This window comes from Megalops cyprinoides, chromosome 6, assembly GCF_013368585.1.
Source record: "Megalops cyprinoides isolate fMegCyp1 chromosome 6, fMegCyp1.pri, whole genome shotgun sequence".
NCBI classification, from domain to species: Eukaryota; Metazoa; Chordata; class Actinopteri; order Elopiformes; family Megalopidae; genus Megalops; species Megalops cyprinoides.
In genome coordinates, this window is record NC_050588.1 from 9,304,698 (window position 1) to 9,329,392 (window position 24,695).

The following is a 24,695-nucleotide window of genomic DNA, read 5'->3' on the forward strand; positions in this document are numbered from 1 at the left end:
TGTGGGTAAGTGTGTGTGTATGCATAGGCATGTCCATGAGTGTGCATGCGTGCGTGCATGTGTGAGTGTATGTCATGTGGGTAAATGTGTGTTATGGAATGTGGTTAAGTGTGTGTGTGTCCATTTGCATTTTTGTGTAAATGCGTGTGTCATGGTAGGCGGTTAAGCGTGTGCGTGTCCATGCATGCGTGTGTATATGGTTTGGCATACGGGCAAGTGTGTGCATGCACTTCCCTAATTTTCATAGCCCTTACACTTTCTAATTAGGGCCCTCTGCAATGGCGGGCCTGGAGTGGCCGCACCGAAGGCGCCCGGATTAAAGCCTTGTTAAACATGGAGGCCTCTCTTTCTCCGGCCCTGGCTTCCCACAATAGACCGGGCCTGGGAGCCGCTAACTTGAACGCACTGTTTGTTTGTGTGGGTTCTGGTCCACATGAGCAGCGGGGTTTCTTTGTCTGGCTGTGTTCCAGGACCCCGAAACAAAGGCCCCTATTGATTATTTTGGAGGAAAGGCACAAGCTTGTTTTCACTCTTGGTTTGATTTGATTACGTGTTTGTCTTTCTTCCTCCAGTGCCTGAAAAGCTTGCAGTAATCTCCAGTCCAGCAGAGAAAACTGCTACAAATATGCTCATTTTTTAATGTATTCAATATTTAAATGGTAAACGAATCCTTAAAGAATATTTGTTGATACTATTTGTTGATGTTGAACACTTAGTGCATTATTAAGAGGCAGTTCAGGCCAACCCCATGGAACTTATTGGCCTTAATGTTAAATAACAAATTAAGCCACTGCTACTTTCTGTCATATGTTATCAAATATTTATATTTTACTAGCAGGAGATAGCATAGGCTTTAATTCAAAGCTAATAAACATGTGAGAGGAAAAAGCAACTCACTAAAACCTTGTGTATTACAATTATTACAAATATATGTGGATAGTTTTGTTTTATGATGGTTTATCATATTTGTTTCAGTGATATTCCTCAGAAACCACTCTTTGGACTGTGCTGGGTGCCATTTTATCATGTCCTCTTTAGTTCTGAGGCTCTTTATGTTGATGAAGTTGGTGAGCAATTTTATTTTGCAATTAACCTTTAAATTAATCACATTCCTGTCCTTATGTACATACATAGGTCAATTCATGAATTAATTGTATTCAAATATGTCAACAACATTTTGAAATAACTGGTAACTGTAAGAAAAACAGTATTTCTTTGAATATGTTAAGTGAATTCAAAACAAACACTCAAAGGTTCAAAATTGCTGACAAATATAGAGGGTACAATCCCACAGAGAAAAAGCTATGAAGAGTACACGTTGAGTATAAATTTCCTTGATTTATTTATAAAAATGTTCTTTTTTAGATTTTCTCAAATTGCGTTGGTAGAGACTTTAATGATTTTCAATTTTAGCATGTTGAAAGAAAAATAAAACAAAGGCATTTCACTTCAAAAGTGCACCCCATTTAGCACTGGGGTTTTGTCCTGCACTGCTACCTCACGAGTGACCCTCCCCTGCGGGTGTCTCCCCTCTGTCCTGTAGATGGCGTCCACTCGGTGTCAGCGCAGTGCCTCCTGCAGGTCACCATCATCACGGACGAGATGCTGTCCAACAGCATCACCCTGCGCCTGGCCAACACCTCCCAGGAGCGCTTCCTGTCCCTGCTGCTGGCCCAGTTCCTGGAGGGCGTGGCCAATGTGCTGTCGGCCTCCCGCGAGGACATCGTCATCTTCAACATCCAGGACGACACGGACGTGAGCGCCAGCATCCTCAACGTCAGCCTGTCGGTGGCGGCGGCCGGCCAGCGCGGCGGGGCCGGCGGAGGAGGCGGGGCGGAGTTCTTCGGCTCGGAGGAGCTCCAGGAGCGGCTCTACCTCAACCGCAGCCTGCTGGCGCGCATCTCCTCTCAGCGCGTGCTGCCCTTCGACGACAACATCTGCCTGCGCGAGCCCTGCGAGAACTACATGAAGTGCGTCTCCGTGCTCAAGTTCGACAGCCTGGCGCCCTTCATCGCCTCCGACACCATCCTCTTCCGGCCCATCCACCCCATCAACGGCCTCCGCTGCCGCTGCCCCGCCGGCTTCACCGGCGACTTCTGCGAGACGGAGATCGACCTGTGCTACTCCAAGCCCTGCGGCGCCCACGGCTTGTGCCGCAGCCGCGAGGGCGGCTACACCTGCGAATGCTTCGAGGACTACACAGGTAAGGGCGCCCGGGACCTGCGGTCTGCCGCTCGCGGCTTCAGCGCGGTCAGTTAGGAGCTGGGTGTGAACCAGCACGCCACAGTCAGTTTGTCTCACCTGAACTTTACGTTACATTCACATCACGGCTGCTTATAGTGGCAGACAGAGAACCTTGAATGCCTAGAGCAACTTACATGGCTTAGAGTTTTTATGTTATGTGCTTGTACAGGTGGGCTTCTACAGAGGTAAATCAGGTTGTACATTGTCGAGGGGTTTGCCCCGCAGCATTGCTCCACAGGGGGATGAAGTAGCCTCTGGGTTACAAGGCCTAAAATAAACTTCATTTGTTTAAAATATTCTGTTTTTTTTAAATATTGAGTTGATATAGAGTTGTAACTGTGCTTGGTACACCATTTTCTTTAATCGTTATATGCAATTCATGCTTTCAAAATGGTGGGAGGAGCAGTGTTTAGGGAAATGCAGGTATGGGAAGTGAGTTACATTCTCTTTGCATTCTGGAATACTTTCGTTCATATAACATACAGGCTAATTGTAAGAGATTTTAAGGATGAAGTTGTACAAACAAATCCATTGACTTTAATGGAATGGGTCAATAGCCACAAAAAAATCAATGATTGGCGTGGAATTCATTTAGCTTGCCTTGATTTCTGTCATGTTGCCTGGCAATTTCTGTCCTGTCAAGATGGTAGTCCATAATTTGGCCTCATGGACCAATCACTTCCGCTACATGATTTTGGTATTGACGCACAGTTACATAATTGCCGCATCTGTAAACAAATTGTTTCAGGCGAGATTTGGCTGGAATGTGTTAGGCAGGTCTGGAGGCACGGTGACAGTAACAATGTCACACGGTCAGTATGACATCGTAAATTACCTACCTTTTCTCAAAACACGTTGTGTAGGAGGTGAAATGTTTTCTTTTAGTGTTTGACTATCCAGTGATTTGACTTTCTGATTTTTTTAAAAGGTGCAATCACTTTAAATTACCTGTACTTCCAAGAGTAAGCAAATAAAAATGCTCCCTAGCCTCAGAATTTGATAATCTGTATTCAGCAGAATCAGGTATGTGTATTCAGATGCAATGCATGGTTAGCCAGGTGTTTCAAACCTTTAATCAGCCAGAGAACTGCTTTCTGTTTTTCTCGAACATGGAGAAATCATAACAAATACACTCCCCTAAAGCAGCACTCACGTGCTGCGTGTATTGACTCCACAGCGCTTTTCACCAGAACAAGCTTCTGCCTGAAAAGATTTCCTAAATAGTTTTAGGCACATTTTAAAACCACTTAAAATAGTATTCTGCGCTGCTTTTGAAGATTAGCATTTTTATAAATACTGGCCTCCAGGGTTTTTGTGTGACAGACAGGTGGGTACAATAAACCCAGAACACACCAAACAAACTTCATAGTTTTTTTTTTTTAGTATTGTTAACTTTCTTTCCAGATGGATTTGTTGGACTTAAAATTGCATTCCTTTGATCAGTTCTGCACTACGCTCATCATTGAACTCACAGGCAAACATAGTGTATTAAGTGATTTAAGGACGTAGCACATATAAGACGAGACTAGAGTGTTTTTAAGGGCACAACGGCAGACGAGTCAGCTGCACTGGAAAAGCAAATGCATTATTGATATAATGAACAAATTAGACAGGATATAAATGCAATTCTGCTAATGGTACACATTAGAGTCGACTGCTAGGGGCAAGCAGCAGGCTTTTGGACGGCGCAGGCTAACTCGGAGCCCAAAATTGTGGTACAATTTTGAAGCCAGAGAGAGAGGATCAGAGGAATAATGGAAGAAGCTCCTCAATTATGCATGAATTCTAAGGCGGAAAAATCCTGTTTCCGGCCAATGAATTGCCCCCTGGAAAAATGTTTCTGGATTTTAGAAATGTGACATCAGTCAACGTAAGAGTCAAGTCAAAGCTCCTCTAACTGGCAAAACTCAATTAATGTAAGTATACTTTTCTTCTTAGGGTAGATATTATTTTTATATTTCTGCATCCTTGTTAATATAAGAAGTCAATTGCATATTAGAGTAATTGTAGAAATGATCTCATTGCTACTACCCTGGAGTTTGCATGTGATGTAAAAAAATCACACAAAACTCTTTTAATGTCTTCTTTGCTGTTGAGATTAAAAGGGTTCCCATCTAGGATGAATACGAAATGATAGAACAAAATTATTTCAGTGTATCCTCAGGCAATCATATCAGACTGCAATTATGCAGATTTCTGCTACATATTTATGTGCTGTATGTAGCTGTGCACGATCAGAGGTGTAGCTGCTTCCTAATTCAAAGTTCCAGGGTGCTTTCTGTCTGCTGTGTGGAATATAATGAGATGGTTTACATTTTGGGTTTTTTTAGGTGTTGAATTCCTGTGTTTAGGAGGGAGATATTTTTCGGGACAATCGAACAGTGTCTGCATTTGCCTTACAGTAAAAAAAAATATATTAAGATGAAAAGCAGACATGAATAATTTCAGTGAAAATGATTCAGTTCAGAAATGTATTCCTTGGTATGTTCAGCCTTAAATAAAGAAGGCGACAATGGTGAGACATTGTCATTCATTTATGCGGCTGGAAATTTGCTGAGGCCATTTGGGGTAAATACCTTCCCAAAGCGTACAATAGCAGTGCTCCACCTGGGGATTCAGCCAGCGACTTTTTAGGAGCCCCTTACAACTACGCTACTGTCTCCCTGTAGTGACAGTGTACATGTGTGTACGCTCTAGCAAGGCAGGCTCCTGGATATTGAAGGTTCCAGAATCTAAAGGGCACATAATATAGTTCTATGTATTACTAAACCCAGGGAATGCACCTGGCTGAATGGGGACATTTTCAAACCAGCATTCTAATGCTGTTGACTTGATCTGTCCTTGGCAGGCCCAGGATTCGCAAAGATCAATTTTCAGAGGCTTACTGATATTCTCCAGAGTATTCCAAGAGTATTCCAGAGTATTCCACACCCCGATTAGGTCTAAATATTAAGTGATGGCTATGACAGAGTGTGGCTAATTGTCCTGGAAAAGCCTGAAGTGCTGTTTAATACAGAAGCCCTGCATATTTTAAATTATCATGTAATTACACGTTTTTAACTTATTGTAAAACTGTTATCTTTTACAATTGAACATTATTGTGACAATAGGTGTTTAGGATAAACTAGTGAGAACTGGTGGAGAAAAAGCAAAATGAAATGGAAAGAATTTGGGAAGTAGGTAGACGGATGGTCAGTGTGGCACCCGCATTATCTCTCTCACTCAGTCTGCTTAGTGAGACGCTGTCACGCTGTAGCAAATAGAGGATGCTGCGCTATTGAGCGGATGCCAGTGTAGTATCTGGTTCACAGTGTTTTTTAACCTCGGACGGCAGGATGAACTCCGCAAGCTGTTGTTTTTTTTTTTTGGTTCTGCGTGAATACCGCAACGTTAATTGGATTGACTGAACATTCACGTGAATATCGCCAACGCCTATCGTCTGGACCATCTGCGACAGCCATGTGCATCTACACTGTCGGTCCCTGGGAACTCGCACGCCGAGGCCTGGCCCCGCACAGCGCGTCAGTAAGCACTGCAGAGCTACCACGTGTGTTGTGCAGTTTTATTTTTGTGGCTTTGATATGGTAATGTTTGGAGGCAATTGCACAAACCAAACCAAAAAAAAAAAAAAAAACGCATCTGAAACGTTCATTATTTCACGTTAAATTATTTAGTTGGTTTAGAAGATGCTCTAATCCACGGGGACATATGATGCTTGGAAGTTCTCAGAATGTAAACGTCTGTGCACACGGCTCAATTTTATCAAGTGCCATTGAGTTACTCTTAAAGATGTAGCGGCAGCGTTCTGCGATTTACCCGTGATGCTCTGGGTCTGGGTCGAGGTCGAGCGCCCTCACAGCCCCCTCGCACCGGCGCTGCGGTCACAGCGCGGAGTGAGCGCCGAGCGCGCGGCCTCTCCTCGGCGTGCGGAGCTGCTCGGCGGGTGTGCGTGGGCGCTCGAGTGCGGAGGGGCTGCGGATGACAGCAGATGGAGAGTGGGAGGAATCATCAAGAAGACCAATTATATTTAATCGTGTCGGCGGAGGCGTGCGTATGAGCGAGTTTCGCTGGGCCGGATCGAGCCAGGAGAGCCGACGCGTGGTGGGGCCCTCTGCGTTCCCAGTGACCCAGCGATGGCTCTCACACGCTCCGTTTCCATCGCGTCCACCAGCGCCCTTCGCCACTGTCGCTGTGGCCTTCGGTCCTGGATTCTGGCCCCATTGTGCCCTTTCACTTTCCCTTTATCTGAAAGCGAAAAGTATATAAAAGCATATAAACGCAAAGCCATGTGCAAACAGCCCGTTTCTGCTGCCTCAGTGTAATGTCATTTGATGCTTCTAACAGACTGCTAGCGGACTTTAACAGACTGCTAAAGACAAAACTGAGACTGCATCTTTACGTTTGGCCAAAATGTCATGATTGCAGGACATTTGCTGCGTACAGGGGTCCTTTGTGTGAAGCCTGATGTACTGAAAGATGCCTTGGACAAGGCAAAGCAAACGGGTAGCGCGTACATGTTTTGGTTACATCTTAGCTTCACCAGATTGGTGGAGGTGAGAATTAACCAGAGCCGCCTGTGTGTTCCACATTGTGTCACTTTGCATCCTGGGGGTGTAATCTGAGGATGGAACCAGGGTCACTTGTGCCTTTGACAAACAAGCCGGCAAGGTCAAAAGGTTGTGTCCACTTGGGGCAATATATAGTTACACCTTCCTTACCCTCAGGGCCATGCATCCGACACAGTACTCTTTTTCATGTGCCATTCAATCTTCCCTATCCCACACCAGCAACCACAGATATTCGATTGAGGGGTGTGACCCGAGGGCCAAGCATATCAGTTGTGGGATTGACAACATCTTGCCCTTAAGTGCGTATAGGTCAGTGTTCCGGAACTGTTAACAGTGTCACTTGGGACAGCAGTTGGGTTTTGAATATTTTTGGTTGGGTTTTTTAGCTGACACTGAAGGGCAATGTGGGCTCATGGGAGGAGCAGGCAAGCTCATATTTGCAGTTTCTGGATTCCCTAAGAATTCACATCATCTCTTGAGTGGGGAGTCCTGCTGGTGCTGCTCCTGTTTGGACCTCCACAGTTAACGTATGAAGGTCCATAGTAACTGCTCTGTTGAACCGTCCTGGAACACTGCAGTCTAATTGGAGGAGACAGGCAGAGAGAGGAAGTGAAGCACGAGACCAATGAAGGTTGAAGATGGCTTGGGCTGGGGGTGCAATCAAAGGTAGTTTCGTGTGTTTTGTTTCTCAAAAACAGAATGTGCTCTGGCATCAGAACAGCATCACACACTAAACCTTGAGGATCAGACAAGCCTTTTGCCCCTGTGCTGCTTGCGCCAACAGCCAGTCTTAACCATATTTATGTTGGTTTAAATTCAATCAGGGTGGCAGTTGTATTTTGCTGTCCGCTGCAGAAGTGGACTGAATGGCTGTGTGCACATTCTCAGAGCCACAGCCCCTCTCTGCCCTTTCCATCATAGGCGCTCCGGCAGAAAGCCCACAGAGGTGTGCTGGAGGGAGCTGTGAGACCACGCTACTCCCTGAAAGCCGGGGAGAGGGACTACTGCTCTATTTCACCCCAGTGTGACTTCTGTTACCAAGCGTCCGCGCCGAACACATGTTCCACCCGACGCTCGCGGGAAACAAAGTGGGGTTTCAGCACTTCAAAAGCCGCGTCTCTGCACCGCTGAGCACGTCGGGTCGCCCCCTGGCCCTTGTGCTCCCTTTCATCTGACCTGCCCCAGCGGCGGTCACCCCAGAACGCGTAATGGGCTTGCGAGATTCCTCAGCGCGGCAAAGTGCAGTACGAATGGAGGCCATTGCACCGGCCGGTGTACGCCCTCTTAGAATCCCAGACAGACTAGTTCTGTTTGGAGGATTCTGTGTGTGTTTGGTGGGGGGTTGGGGGTTGGAGACTTGAAGAAAGGCTGAAAGGTAGTAAGGTCTAATTATGTGTGTTTGCGCAGCAGGGGGATTTTGGTGTTCAGTGGAGAGTTACGTTTCACATGGTAAATAATCCTCCCGCGAGGCTAAATCCATGTATTGAAGGCTCACACATTCAGAGCTCACCAGATCCTAATTCTAGAGGTTAGAAGTGTGGGCTATTGGCAGCGGCTCCCGGTCTGTTAACATGGCTCCTTACGAATTGAAATTGCTGTTAAGTAGTGAGCTTGTGAATCCTGTTCATGCCCTTTTAATTATTGCAGACCCTGAGCTGTTCTGTGTGGAAGACAGAGCCCCTATGGCGCTGTCCGTGTGCAGTGGAGCCCAAAAACAGCGTGACAGTGAGGGGGGACCCTGCGTGCTTCCCTGCGGATGGGTGCGTGTTCTGTGAAAGAACATCCTCTCCAATCAAGGAGGAAGTTTCTCCGGGGCGCACAGCTCATTTTGACAGCCTCGGTGATTAATGTCGGAAGCAAACAAAAGCAGGGAGGGAGGATTTCGGGAGGCAGGAGTGAAGAAAGCCCCGCCTCAATAATTCACGCGTCCCCGTTTTCTGGCGCGGGCTGGTGCACCCCCACCCCCCCCTCCCTCCCGCCCCTCTTCAGCCGAAACAGCAGAGTCCCTCCCGCACCTGTGTTGTCGGAAACACAGCGTTCCCCCCCCAGGGGGCTGTTTTGCATCACACCGTCTCGCTGCTGGCTCTCAGGTAACGGCGCACAGACCACCCCTTACCTCGGAGGCTGTCGCTCTGGGTGATTTCTCCTCAGTGTGGCGAAGCGTAACTGCTCATCCCCGTTCCCACCCACTCCACATTACGTCTGCGGTTACTTGCTACGGTTTTTAGGCAGTGCGCTCGGCAAAGTGTTTTTTTTTTTTCTTTTTGACAGTTCCTTTGTGAGAGCGCTGCTTTGAATAAATGTGATGGACGGAGACTGCAGAGCCATACTGCTGTAGAGAACACTCTACCAGATAAACACCAGTGTCTTGCCCGTATCCAACTGAATGAAGCTCAGGACTGTATGGATGTAGATAATGTGCTACTATTTACCATTATTTACCATGCGTTTTTTCAAGGAGATGCCTTTTGAGTTATAGCCATCAGAGCATATCACAGGACCCCGAATCACAGCAGAATATGTCCCTCTTGCCTTACCACAAGTGTGTAGCTTGCGCATGGGTGTTGAACTGCGGCCAGAAGACTCTCACCAGACATCAGCTGAGGTGGTGAGAGAGTGGGATTTATTTAGCCAGTTAAACTCTGACATCACTGGATGGCCTGATTCAGAAAGCCTGATAGGGGATTTAGCCAGGACAGCGGGGGAAACTCCCCGCAGTCCGCAACAGCCACTGCCATGGGACTGATGCCATTGCTGTGGGATACGTATACTGCATATATGCACATATGATGACCAACACAGGCTGAAACAATACCAAACTAGTGCTGGGCTCTGTGCAGTGCCCGAGCTAAGGCTAACGGTGGGTTTGTGTTTCTCTCTTCAATAATTGAGGCTGTGGATCTTTGCCTGTGAGTGATTTGAGGGCAGTAATAAGAGTTGAGAGAGGGGGCAAAAAGGGGAGAAATAGCCCCAGAGCAGAGCGCGCTGAAGCGCTCCACACAGTTGCATCACCTTGACACAGATTCCAGCTCGCACATGGAGGCGTGCAGGCTCACCATGGCAACTGCAGCCGGTCGTCAGGGGCCGGGAGTGTAAAGCCGTGAGGCCCAGTGACTGACTCACGCTACCACTCTCTCTCTCTCTCTCTCTCTGTTACTGTATAAGTTAATGTGGGACGTGATATGAATGCAACGCGCTGCCACACACGATAGAGTGTTTGGAAGCAGCGCGGAGTGACAGATGGAATGATCTGAAACGACAGGATGCCAGTTACATCAGTCAAAGAAGAAGGGAAGAAAAGACACTAGGGTCTCCTACCCGCAGCCCTCTTTGTCTGTAACTCTGAGTGAAGGATTTACGTGGGTGGTGATGTTTTCATTTCTTTCAGAGCGGAGTTTGTCACAGAAATGAATAAAAAAATTTCTGTGAGGAAACAAAAAAAGAAGTGCTCAAACGTATTTTCCAAAAGTAACTGCTTTTGTAGTCATTGTTGTCACTATCGAGCACAGGGCCCATAGTGAAAAGCTAAGTTGGATAAATAGACAGGTTTGCACATTTCTGAGGTGGTAAAAATGTTTTTGCCGAAGTGTGTAGTGAAACTGTGACAATGCCGTCTGTGTGGGGGATGGGCGTGTCACTTGAAGGGGTGTTCAGTGGTGCTTCTGATGAGTCTCCTCACCCTGTCCTTTTCCTGTTGCCCCCAGGGGAGAGGTGCGAGCTGTCGTCCCGCTCCGGCCGCTGCGCCCCGGGGGTGTGCAAGAACGGGGGCACCTGCGTCAACCTGCTGGTGGGGGGCTTCAAGTGCGAGTGCCCCCCGGGGGCCTACGAGAAGCCCTACTGTCAGATGACCACCCGCGGCTTCCCCCCGCAGTCCTTCCTCACCTTCAAGGGCCTCCGCCAGCGCTTCCACTTCACCCTCTCACTCACGTAAGTGCCCCTCCCGCCCCCAACCCCCCTCACACACACACACACACCACTCTCCCACTTTCCCCGAGTCATAAACTCCTGGTGACCTCATCCAAAGGGCCTCACAAGGTTGTCAGGTTGACCAGGGTTTGCTAAGGTGCTTGTGTAAATAGATTAGGAATGACAAGCAAACAGAACAATAATGGCACACTAGGCTAGTAAAACAAATTTAAAGTTATCTCATGACTGATTGATTGATCTGTGGAAAGGTGCAGCCAAGACTGTTCTTTGAGGACTTGGCCTTAAGAATTTCTATTCATGCACGTTAACAACAAAATCCGACAATAATATTCAAAGTAATTTTATCAACGTCATGACTGATCAATACAAAGCCTATGAAAAAAGTACATGTAAAAAATAGATAAATAAAGTGTTCACATTCACTGTTTATTCTCCTACACTTGAACATATTACCAGCAGAGTCCCACTCAATCACCCTGTCCTCTTTCCCCTTCTTTAAGGAAAAACCTGTTTTGTGACTTTGTGGTTGTGGGTTCACTCCCCAGGGGAGGCATTACAAAGACATTGTTATGTGACAGGGCATTGGCAGTGGACCTTCCCAGTCACATGCTCGCACAGCACATCCAGCCGCTTCACTCCAAAATGGCTCCCTCTCTGTTATTGGTTAATGTTAGCGGAATAATACGGCAGCATTATCCAATACGACCCGTGTCCCCGCTTTATATGCTGTTACGGTGAAACTGTGGTTTATGCAAAGATGAGGCCAGCAAAACAAAGGATTACTGTCTGAGCACAACAAGTTGTTTCTTTCAGCCTCTTCCTGCAAATGATGCATAATAACCAGTGTTCAGGAGGAGAAACGGCAGGGGTTTGCCTGTCTAGACGGTCTCATTGAACCGTTCATAATCCTGAAACTTTGATGGCAGTTATATTTAATATTGTCCTAAATTAAATCAATCAATTACTGAAAGATCCTGAAGAATACCTTGCCCCAGCATTGGCAGAGAAAATCGGTTCCTGTTTCAGAGATAGAGAATTTTTTTTTTTTTAGGTTTGTTTCAAGAGGGCGTTTAAAGTGCAATCACAGAAAATCAATCCGTTAGACTGCCGTCTGACCAACTGGAAGGTTACTCTTAATTTCCTCTCTGATACACATGCCACAAAAAGCACCCAAGATGGTTCTCCATCTCACTATTAATGCTTGATCCTACTATTTTCAGACGTGCCAAACACACGCCCAGCAGATGCCCGGGACGTGCACGTTTGATCGTTCCAATGTTTCCCACATTTTCCAGGGAAACGCTTTAAATGTTCCCCAGTGTCTTCTGTATGCCAATGTTTTTTGGTTGCCGCGGGAGGGAGAGACCCAGCACTGTGCGTATGTGTGTGTGTGTGTGTGTGTGTGTGTGTGTGTGTATGTGTATGTGTATGTGTGTGTGTGGGGGGGGGGGCGTTGGGGGGGAAAAAGACAGCGGCGGGGGGTATGTAGGCAGAGAGCGCCGTGGGATCCCACAGGCGGGGCTGAGTGAGAGAGGAGCTGGCAGACCTGAGGCCCGAGGACCCGTTGCTTCAGATTCCGAGGGCCTTGCATAACCGGGGACCATCGTCTCCGTCTTTGATCCTATGATCCTTATCAGAGACCCCCAGGGTTGGTGGGCGGGGTGGGGATGGGGGGTGGGGATGGGGGGTGAGTTGTTTGTGGGCGAGTGGGAGCTCTGTGAGTCAAGCGATCGGCCTAGTTTTGAAGCCGCCTCGCTTCCAGGTGATTAGAGAAGGCCCTGAGGGGTGGAGCCCTGCTCGAGTCACGGAGCTCTGGCCTGATTCTGGGGTGGAAGGAGGGAGGCGGCCCTGCATACATGCACTGCTTTGATCCTGTAGCTGTTCCCTTTGAACAGCTCTGGCCTCCGTGCCACAGGGGGAACTGGGCGGAAGGCAGTGTGGAGTGGCAGCGCTCACACTAGGGGAAGCTCTGGAGTACTAAGCGGGGCTGCTCTGATCCACCTGGCTGACAAGGTGTGGGAACCATGTGATTCGCAGTGCGTGATTCCTACTGCTTATTGGTAGGAAGCTCTGCAGCATAGAGCTGTAACATCCGTTACAGTGCTAGTAACCGCTAAACATGACACCCACGAGTGGTGCGTAAGGTGCGCACCAGCGACAGTATGGGTTTAGCCTGTTTAGTGCTGTCTGTCAGTGCATGAAGAGACCAAGACCCTTTCAGTCACTATGCATCCCTAAAAGGTGCATTTTATGGTGGGATCCAAATTCAGGGTTTTTGAATGTTACTCCATTGCAGAGGTGTCTAGCACCTGGAGGATATGTTGGTCATTTTTGACTGCTCTGGAGACAAATGGGAAGGTGACTCCAAGAAATATGGTGGATAAGGCCTGATGGTGAGGTAAGACAGGACTTGCAGACAATCATAAAGGACACAGGAAGTACATGTAAGTGTTGGATTGAGGCAGGGATCAGTGTTAAGTTTTTGGTTTTGATCAGCTAGGCCACCTTGCAGTGCATGATGGGAAAAAATCTGAAGACACGGGTCTGTAATGGAACGAGGTCTGAATGCACCCATGTTTTTCGAGGAGGCCTAACAGTTTGCTTCAATACATTCAGTCATTTGCTTTCATATTCAAATGCTAAGATCTGTTCAAATTTGTTCTGAGTGTTTAAGTGAGTCATTATTGCACATTCAGATACCCACAGGCACAGGAAATGCACCCAGTGGCGTACCATTCCCTCACTAATTTGTACAATTACAAACAGCATTTTCTTTTAAAAGCGTAAGTAATTTTTAAATATTTTGTTCATATTTCTGTAGCAGTACACATGCTGCACATCTGAACACACAGAATAATCACAGAATAAAATGGCCCACATTTATTGAAAGGTATGTATGGACCCTCTCATTTCCCACAGACAGAATCCTTTGGTCTTTGTGTCTGGGATCCTCATGCATGGAGGGCCTTACCACAGACGCTTAGTCAAGCCAGTCGGATAACGCTAATTTAACGCTTTACTCTTGAGCGACAGCACATCAGCAGTGACTACTAACAAAGTGATTAACCCAGGAATTTACAGTGGCTTAAACAGGTGGGTTTGACAGACAGCCAAGAACCAAAGCTCCCCAGCCTTCTCCTGCATTGAGCGTGATCACGGGTTTGTCATTGTCATGATTTCCATGTGTTATTTGTGTGGGTCCGGTCTGGTTATTGTTTCAGCAGGGGAGAAATGGCTGCAGTAATGGGTCTTCGGGGGTGAGCTTTCTCTTGCTTTTATTGGAGTGGCAGCCTTGCCGTGAGCTCGGCTCAGATTGCTTTCCGTTCCGAGCGAGAGCTGCGCGGGCCTGTTTCTCCCCGGCGCTTTCCGATGCTTGATGGATTGCTCAATCCGAGCCATAAAAAAAGGGTCTAATGTTGTCCCTCTCTGTAAAGCAAAACTGGTGAGGTCGTCAAAAGCCCCTGTAACCAGAGCAGAGCCGGGAGATCTGGTTTCTCCTCTTTTGTGTTCCCGGGCTCTGGATCATGGGAATTTTTTCACGCAGCGCGAGGTCGGTCTCATTTACGGCAGAGCCCATAGGCTGCTGCACCTCCGAACGGCTGAATGCGCGAACATCTGCAGAGCCGCCAGCGGGGTTCTCCCTCTTTTTCACATGCGTATCAGTGACTCCATGATTGCGATGGCGTGATTGTTATCGTCAGGGTCATAATTCACTGCGGTCAAATGCATTTATGGGGAACTGCAGCTATTGGTAATTACAAGGTTTACGATCTCAACTAGACACATATAGTGCTTTCCATTCCCCTGTCAAGGATCGCAACGCACATTACAGTGATGGTTAGAGGGGGTGGTGGAGTGGGATTTTGCTTACCCAATCTGGGGAGGGGCTGCGGTTGTGTTTTTTTTTTTTTTTTTTGTGCCGAAATGCCCACACATCAGTTGAGGTTGACAGGCCAGGATTTATACAGGCAATTAAAATGTAGGATGATTAGATGGCCAGGATGTGAATTTGGACAGGCCTCTGGGGAGCACAGCTGCTCTTTACGATAAGTGCCGCAGGATTTTTAATCATCAGAGCGAGTCGGGGCCTTGGTTCCTCTGAAAAAAGCACCTCCATCAGCTCAGTGTCCCCATCACTGCGCTGGGGGCATCAGTGCACTGTGTTGGTGCAGTGTGCTATTCCAAGTGTTAGCAGAGTGACGGGAATAAACTGTGTTTTTTTTATCAGGTAATTGTTTTCTGTCTGAGACATCAGATAAAATGAAAAAAGTTAGGTCTTAAGTCTCAAAAGCAAAACAACAGCAATAAAAGAAAAAGTTTTTGCAACTTCAAGCCTGGTTTTGCCTGACAAGCATTTCAAGCAGACCAAGGAAGGACCTGACAAAATTAGATGTGCAACACAAAGACAGTCTTGAAAATTCAGAGTTATTTAAAGACGGAATTATAAACCAAGATTCAATAAGCCTAAATTAGTGTTATTTTTATTCTCTCTCTCTTAATAACATTATGACTGAACTATACCAGGATTGCGCTTGTTAAATGCATGGGATGAGAGGGTTCCTGGCTTTGGAAGGAAGCCATCGCGGGAGGGTGCAGTGGTGTGTTTAAAATGTGTCTAACTGTGCGTAATGTACCAAAGACAGACGCTCTCTGTCGGTCGAGGTTTGTCCTCGGTCCCGGATTTGCTTTTCCACACTTCTTCCGGGCGGAGCGAGAAACGGCAGCCGTTGGGTCCCCTGCCGAAGCCCCTGCTTCTGCTTTGAATAAACAAAGGGACACACAAGCGCCTCTGCGTGTGTCATAATGTGACCGTTGTCACTCCTCGCCCGGCTGAGTCAGCCCTTCACATCGTCGGCTTCGGCCCGAGGCTCTCAACTTAATTATTTACTTAGCCGATACCCTTGGAAAGATCAGCCTTACAGAGCCAAGACTTTGCCTGTAATCCATTTATACGCAGGGCGCTTTACTTAACCTGCTGGGGTCAAACACCTGGCTCAAAGGAACGGCGATGTACCCAGGATTGGAAACTGCACCCTTCTGGTTATGGAGACATTCCTTAATGAGGAATTTCCTGCAGAAATCACTACCCCGTCTTCACCTCACAGGTGTCTTTAGAATCGTGCCCTTGCTTTTTTTTTCTTTTTCTTTTTTTTTTTTAACAGTCGTGGTCCCAGGCTGAGCCGCAGTGGTGGCCACTCGTTTGTCATTCCTGAATGGAACGAAAGAGGGCTAGCCCGTGCGGCCGCGCCGGCAAAGTCAACACGACATTCTTTGTAGGCAATTTGTCTCCCTCTCCACGGCAGAGCCATACGCTTATTTTTAACCCCGCTGGACGTCCGCTGATGTGTGCGGAGATCCACTCCGTGCTTTGTTAACCTCGTTTTCTGCTCCGCATCACTGAGCCTCTATGCGGCCCTTAGTCCCCCGCGCGGCGGCTAACAGATAGGGAAGGGGAGCCGGCGCTACGCCATGCGTTGGTAATGGGCGTTATCGCGGCGTGATAGGAAATGGCATTGTAGTGACTGTTTCACTCATGACTGAGCTATAAATAGTGATGGAGGCTCGGCTCCCGTCCCATTGATGCTGACAGATGAGGGAGAGCCATTGTGATGGAGGAACTCGATTTGTGTGTGCGACAAGCCGTTAGAAATAATGACATAACGACGTGAATGACACAGTTCAACCATAAAGGCCTGTTTCTTAAACAGATGCAGTTACCAGGGTAAGAGTTCAGTTATGGATGAACCAATGGTAGATGTAGAAGACAAAAAAAATTTTCAATAAACAACTCATATATGTATATGTATTGTCTAAGTAATAAGACAATAAACAGGTAATAGATCATATACACTGTGAAGATGGCAAGGGTCTTCTGTAAGGGTCTCCTGTAATGGTTAACAAAGTATAATAGTGTGCCATGGAAAATCAATGAGTCTTTCAGTACATCAATGCACACTCGGTCACTCAGTGCTTTACAAAAGACATGACACAGAACATCATTGTCACTATCAGTGCTTTACAGCAATCACACTGTCAATCTCCATAAATTGTTTTGCTACTGTGTGTGGTACCGCAGTTTGCTACAGTTTGTATGGTGTCATGGCTAGAGGTATGTAGGTATGAATCTTAGGTAAGACTCTGCCATTTTAGCTTGAGAATACCCTGCTGTGTGGTTGATTGTGGTCATTAGCTATCGACAGTACATGCCCTGGATATGCAAACAGCTTCTGAAATACACGTTCTGGTTCTATTCCGGGGAGAACAGCAGGAGCATATTGGTCTCCCAAAGGGATCCAGTTTAGTCAGGAAAGGGGAGAAGGAGCAGCCTCCTGAGAGAGAAAAGGTCAATATTTAATTAGCTGTTCTGTGGCTCGAAGGTTCACTCATTTTGCAGGGCTTTGAGGTCACAGATAGAGTGGTACAGTGCAGAAAATGGCTTCCACCTACACCAAAAGCCAGTCCGTGGTGCATTTCAGCACTGAGCGTCATCGCGGCTTCTTGTTCATCAGTGCACACTCGGTGACCCAGAATCCCTTGCTCTCCTTATAGTTTTGCCACCATGGAGCCCAACGGACTGCTTCTGTATAACGGGCGCTTCAATGAGAAGCACGACTTCATCGCCGTGGAGATTGTCGACGAGCAGATCCAGCTCACCTTCTCTGCAGGTAAGGGGTGGGGTCTGGGGGTGAGGGGACCGGGATGGAGTGGGGGGCGTCTCCTCAACCATGCATGAAACATTCAGAGTATCTGCTGCAGTACTTCCCTGTTTCTCTACAACTGATAAGTCTCATCCAGGTGCTGCTTCTGAAAACACCTCATCCACCCCAAAAGATTCTGCTGTGAATGTGGATACAGTATTGCTTTTCATTTGTTTTTAAATTATACATTTGAGATGTGAAATTGAAAGCTGCAAGTGCAACCCCTCTGCTCGTGTTTCTCATCATTCTAAGATCTGCTTGCGCTGTCGTAAGTGGGTTCGCTACCAAGATTTGTAATGTCTTCCATTTTCTTGCGGGGAGGGTGGGGGCATATGTTTAGTCAGCAAATAGATGGATGGAGGTCTGTGGCATGAGTTCCAGTACATTAGCACGTTGGCACATTAGCTATGCCTGACTGCTGCCTCCTGTCCGCAGGAGAGACGAAAACGCTGGTGTCCCCCTATGTCCTGGGTGGTGTGAGTGACGGCCAGTGGCACGTGGTCCAGGTGCACTACTACAACAAGGTGAGTTGGAGACGTGGGCTCATCTGGGCTGCGGTTCAGTGGCCAATAAAGACGTGCAGCGTAAAGCGGCATCAAAGACTCCTTGCTGTCAGAATGTAGTCTTTCTCCACACTAATTACGTGGCAAAGGCATGTCCAGCAAAAGATAAATATGTGCATGTAACTCGTCTGCACGCCATCCAGTGGCAACCACGGTGCTGATAGTATCAGGCCTTGTGTGTTGTTAATGGCTAACGGCACTGAGGATGACGTCACGCTCATTGTTTACACAGACAGGTGGAATGCAAGGTTACATTTGCAAAGGTTTCTGTGCCTCTCTGTCTGGGTAACATTTTTTGCAAGAAATTAGCTTGGCTCATACTACAGTTTAAAGTACTCTAAATACAGCAGAATCTTGTATAACTGTGACTTTGACACCTGCAGGGCAGTATTATGTATATGTGATGGTCTGCTCTAGATTCTGCTGCGCGGTCCGGGTCAGTGTGTTTCGGCTACGCTCCACTTTAAACTTCGCTGGCCTCCTTTCCTCCTCTCCTCATCCTATTCATCCACAGCATAATTCTGCTGCTTCACTTGTCCCGTCGCTCCTCCTGGTCTTCTCTCAGCCCCCCCCCAATGTCTCCCACGGTCGCTGCCCGTGCCTGCCTCAAAACTCTTTACAACGTCGCTGTCAGGGCGTGTAGCTCGGGCGCTCTGTCACCAAGGTGCTGCCGTATGTGGGAAAAGCGTGTAAGCGTGTAAAACACAGACCCTGACAAAACAGAGGCCACAAGCCAGTTAGACGCAGCTGCTCTGCATAACCAAGGCATGCATTTACAACAGGGGAGCAGGGCACGGCTCTCAAGGAGACGCGATGTAACAAGCGCACGCACCAGGCTAATGGCATGTCAGATGAATTCGAGAACCAAACGCCCGGCGTTAAAGGCACGGCGCCGTGCGGTGCGTTTGACAATGCGTTCTTTGTTACACAGAGGTACGTTTAGGTCCTCTGCATAGATAACGCCAGCGCCGGGCCGATGACTATGCATGGCCCCGACTGTGAGTTACCCACGATGCACTTGGTTTGGAGAAGCCGTGCGCGTACGCATCACAGCCACCGCCGTCTAATGGGCGAAGACAAAAATAGGGCAGGCTCGCGCGGAGCAGCCTGTCTCAGCCCGTCGGGGAGCGCGTCTGCGCTCGGAGCCGCGTAGCTCCCGTGATCCTGCGCTGACGGGACAGCCGATCGGGAGACCCGCCAGAGCAAAGCTGCAAGAATGGGGGTGAGGGCAGGGGGTGTTTTCACAGCTCGCTCCATATTTGAAAAGGGGTGAAAAGAGAAAAAAGAAAAAAAAACTTGCTTCAGAAGCAAGATCTTTTTTTATATATAATGTGAGCTATTCAGTTCTTTATTTCCATTTCAATTAGTAAAGAATTCATGGGACCGTACCCCCCCCCCCCGCCACATACACTCTTTTATACAGCCCCCCTCCCCCCACCACATTCCCCCCATGCTTGTAAACAGGATGTGACATTTCAGTCCATTGAGGAAGTTGCTTTGCATCATAATGCTGTATCCAGGCAACCTCCCGAGGCTTCAGATTCCATCCAGCATCGCCATAATAACGCAGGCATGACAGAACCCGGCCAAAAGCGGCAAACAGGCAGCGATGACACAAGGTTATTGAAGGTGAGAATATTATAGGATTACGGGACTTCAAAGGAGGCCGTGAGGAATTGTCGCAGACTCACAGAATACGGCTTTGTGACAAATGACTCGCTGTGGCTTGTGTGATATAATTGAGAGGAATGTAGTCCTCTGTTGGATTGGGCTTTGGCCTTGTCTTCCGCAATGGCAGAGGGTTTTGGATTTAACGGCTGGCCATTTCTAATCAGTTGTTATTAAGTTTAGTTTTTGAAGGACAAAAAATATTCTGTTCCACCCATATATATTTCCCACACACACACACCCATATATATTTCCCACACACACACACACGCAGACACACACACACACACTTATTTTCTAAAATACATTTATACATAGCTCTCCATTGCACTTCAGGTTGTTGCGTACAGTAATACAACAGTGTGGGCACAGGACTAACACACATGGCTGACCCTCTACAGGTACTGAGGCTGAGGCTTTGTGAGGCACCATTCTGTCTCATTTCAACTAATCCAAGCCTTGCTTGCCCCTGAAAAGCTCTCCGATTGGTTCAAATCAGTGATTCGTTCAGGAGATGTAATGGCTCCACCAATGAATGGGTTTGTGAAGCGTCACACGCCCGGTGCCACCTGCAGGGGGCGGTGTTTGAACTGAAATGTGCCCCTTCATCATGGGGATGCCTGCTGCAATGTGGTCCCTGTGCCCCTAAACCCAGGGCCGTCCCACCGAGTGAAGTGGTGTGGGAAGGCAGGAGAGAAAGGGCTCCGGCCGGGAGCTCGGTCACACGGCTCAGCGGTGCAGGTTGCCATGGTTTCTGGACCAGTAACAAAATAACAAAACTGCCCACCTCCCCCCAGCCCTGTTCCCTTTTGCGCCCTGTCACGGTGCCTGAGAGTAAACTCTTATTGAAGCGGCCCTGTGCTTGCTACCTCGATTAACATTTCCCCCTGAAACAAGGGAGGCTTTGAAAGTGGCCCTCAGCAAATATGTAATCCTCAATCACCCCTGGCAGGGCCCACTTTTGTTCAGGTGCCAGCGGGGACGCCATACCTCACCAGGGTCCATTGGAGGCTTAACAGGCAGGACGGATGGCGCGGTTGCCCGGCGAGTGACCTGCTGCCAAGGTGGACAGCGGACATTGGCGAGGGACAGAGAGCCAGCGTAACCCTGCCAGATTTTCCGCATTGTCTCCGGACTGCTGCCCGATTAAGGGGAATGGGCGCACAGGGTGGTGTCGTTAGCAGCCAGTGTGACTTGGATCCACCGGGCTTTTAAAAACGCTTTCCCACCATAGACAGTAGCATTTCTTTCCTTTGCTGAACACAGTAGAATTGGATGTGTGTGTGCATGTTTTTTTTTGGGGGGGGGGGGGGGGGGGTTGTTAACCTCCCTGACCTGGTCCTGTCTGTCCAATTACAGTTCCATCCTGTTGTGGTTGCAGTACCTAAACATGGCCACCGGGGGTGCCATTAACACCAGGTGGATATAATCTTGGCTGCTTGAGAGTGATGAGTGCATGTAATTTTGTCTTAGTCTTAATACAGTTCACAGCTTGCTGGCTGTGCTAATCATGTCTGAATGTGTGGCAGGCTTTGATTGATTGCGCTAAATTACGCCTTTTAAACACACTCTGTGTTGACAATAGCTTGGAACAGTGTGGTTGGCAGTCATTTGGTAGCGGGTATGGCAGTTGATTTCTTTCTTACATGACTGTAAGTTTGCTGTGAGGCAGTAACCATGGCAGCGGTGCCTTTTCCTGGTAGCCACAGCAGCGACGGGGCTGGAGTTGCATCACCCACTCTTGTTCGTTTTTATATTTGGCCTCCGAATTACTCGAGTGTTTTTTTTTTTCCCTCAACGCCCGCCACTCCACGAGCGCAATCAGATGGCTCCGTCCACGTGGGGGGTTGATCCGCACCTCATTAAATGATATACCGTTTCCCCCCACTGAGTTTCCGCTACCTTCCCGCCCCCACCCGTCAACCTGGGTGGTGTAGGGTCCCCCCCACCCCCACACTTAGACGGTGGGGGCCGATCCCTCTATCGCGACACGTGGGTCCTGGCGCAGGGTTTTTAACCCGCAGTGTACGGGGGTCATGACCCAGGTCGAAGGTTCCGTTTAAAGGAGGCTATTGACCCTATTGATCGTCATCCCTACCACCCCCCCCCCCCCACCCTCCAACCCATTGATTTGTCAGACAATAAAAGGGGATCCTTTGTTTGGCTGCGCTGCTGACCCAGAGGGGAAGGAATCTCTCTTTGTGCAGAGGAGTTGCGTGCATTCCCTACAGATTGTGTGTATGTGTGTCGGTCCCGGAGGGCTATCTGCAGGCTTCTGCTCCTGCTGGGCTCGCGGCCACGTGATAGGACCCCGCCATTGTCTCCGCAAGAAGCAATTCCCTGCAATATGGGAGCGCAGGCGGGGTAAAGCCGGAAAACCTGCCGGATTGGAACCCTCAGGGACCCGCTGTTGTGTGACTGTTGTGGACAGCCTGCGTGTGTGTGTGTGTTGTGTTTGTGGGTGTGGGTGTGGGTCTATCAGTGAATGTGCGTGTGTGTGTGTGTGTGTGTGCGCGCATGTGTTCGCGTGTGTGTGCGTGTATGTGAGCACGAGTGTGAGTGCGTGTGTGTGTGTGTATCTGTGCATGTGTGTGTGTACCTGTGTATGAGTGGATGTGCCTTCTGCTGTTAACTCTGCTGCTGTAACTAACAGTAACAGAGTTACTGTGCACAGGGGGGGAAATCTAGATATCGACAGAGCTGAGGGGTAGCATATAAAGACTGAAGTATATAAAGACTGTTTACGCTGTTTTGCACTGTTAGAGAAACTGTCGTTCCTCTGAAGGTTGTTTGCTGGGGCTTTTTTTTCCTCCAAAATTCTCTGACAGACTGACTTTTTAAACTAATGAGAAGATCTGAGAAGGTTTTGAGTTGGGAAAGCTTTGGCTTGACAGTGATTTAAGCTGGACTGAAAGCACAGCAGCTATTTTAGTCTCACTTTCTGTTGAGTATTGACCTGGTGTTGTCTTGTTTTTTTTTTTTATAAAAAAAAAGAGGAACATTAAGATGATGTTCTGTGAACTAGGCGTATCCAGTCTTGTCACCTCTCATGGCTTTTTTTTTTTTTTGCGCCAACAAACTGAACTTCAGCTACGAGTTGTAAAACATATCCGTTAATAGCAGCCCTGAGACGAGAAGTCTATTTATATCCTCGCTGCAACGAAAAATCGGCATACCCACACAGACAACGGTGACAGGGAGGCCCTTTGTGCTGCCTGCGTGAGGGAAATAAGACGTGTCACTCCATAAACTTTGTACCGGGAAGACGAAAGAGTAACCCCGTCCGCTGCTTTCAGCGCTCGCCCCAGATTACCGTTCCCTAGCGACCGCGAGAGGTGTGCGCCCAACTGAAGCGTGCGTGGCTACACCCGGCCTTCCTGCCTGCCTCGGTGCGTGGTCTCCCCCTCTGTGAAAAGTATCCTGTGTGAATGCCGGCCGTGTCGATTTCGCAATGGAAACGCGCTCAAGAGCGAGAAACGCCGGTAATGCCTTTTTAATCCAATCAAGCGAGGTGCGGGCCTCTCTGAGTGCTGTGGTGGGCGCCGGTAATGCAGCCCTCTGGGAGGCTGGGGCCGGCGTGCCGGCGGAGCTGGGGAGCTCAGAGAGCTGCAGCGGGCAGCGTGGGCGGCGCTGACGCAGGCCTCTCCATCGATCTGATGGCTCCATGACAGTTGGGGGGGAGGCGTGAGAGGAGCGAGGCGGCCTTCCGTTAAATGACAACCCCCCCACGAAACATTAACGCAGCGGGGGTGTCGGACTCAGATCCAGGAGGGCCACGTGCGCGCTAGTTATCTGCTCCCCTGTCTTAATTTGTTTAGGTAGTTCACTGACCGCACACATTTACAAGTCCGCATATCCCACAATGCACTGCAATAAAATATTCCTCGAGTGCACGGTGCATAAGCAGTCCTCAGCTGCAGCGAATTACCATATGTACTTGAGGTTGGAACATCTCCCAGAATGCACCCTGCCCTCCAGGGAGTTTTACGCCCGTGCTGTGCATTGCAGTGAACTGGACACGTGCTCCACTGTGTCCCATTGAGCATTCGGATCACAGATGGGTATAATGGAGCTGGTCAGTAATGGAGCAGACCAGTCCTGTTCAGTGGAAGGATTGTTTCTGTGTTTAAGATGCTTCAGTGCTGTGACTGATGGTGCTTGTCACTGCTGGTGCTGAGCGCTTGTGTGCCGATGGAGTTAAAGGGAACTTCCTGCTAATGGATGAAAAAACACCACCACAAGGTTTCAAATGTATTTTTTTCCATCCCCGATCAAAGCCACACAGTCACGTTGTTTACATATTTGAATTGGAAGCGAGTTTGCACAGAGAGAGATATTTTATTGTCCTCTTGGTGACTCTTGAGCTGTCTCTGCAGCAAATTAAACAGAAAACAGATAGTGAACTGTGCTGTTCCCATCCTGGGCCATGATACTATTGCCCCACTCTACTAGACCTAAGCCATTAACAGCCAGCAACCTGGAAGATGCACTTTTATGATTAGTATGGTTCCGCTTCCTGTTTAAACGGCCCCTTCCCCAAATCACACGCTGTTGGCTGCAGACATTTCTCACACTGCAGGTATGTTCCTCCAGACTCCATCCTCCTGGAATACAAACACTATGGGTTCTCTCACGTGTGAAAGCTGCTCAACCGCTGTCTCCTTTATCATGTGTTTGATTGTGTTTTTTGGGGAACTCTTGTTTGTTCAGCATTGTTAAACAGCAAGGACAGAATTTGCCATTTGGCAGTGGCTGCACGATTTCTTGGTAACGCAGCACAGTTGCCGTTTATAATCTGCCCCATTCGTAGCAATTACCCCCCCCCCCCCCATTTTTTGCAAACGTTCACAAAAGGGAATTCCACTTCAAAGAATTCCAAATGAAACCAGATCTTGCCAAATACCTTCTCTGGGTGTTAATTTCAAATGGATTCTACAAATGCTAAAAAATTAGTGGGTTTTATTCACTGAGTTTGAGAACCTATTCCGGTTGACACCACACAAAAGCAGGGTATTTCTCACCATTCG

General features: G+C 48.2%; 1 protein-coding gene across 1 annotated transcript in view; it reads left to right on the plus strand.

The window, feature by feature from the left end:
• The window catches only part of celsr2 (cadherin, EGF LAG seven-pass G-type receptor 2), a 76,868-nt gene that overhangs the window by 21,894 nt on the left and 30,279 nt on the right, over positions 1–24,695 (plus strand). Inside the window, exons 2-5 of the mRNA XM_036531201.1 lie at positions 1,544–2,203; positions 10,517–10,739; positions 17,289–17,404; positions 17,873–17,961. Coding sequence (XP_036387094.1) covers positions 1,544–2,203; positions 10,517–10,739; positions 17,289–17,404; positions 17,873–17,961 — 1,088 coding nt within the window. The remainder of the gene's footprint in view (positions 1–1,543; positions 2,204–10,516; positions 10,740–17,288; positions 17,405–17,872; positions 17,962–24,695) is intronic.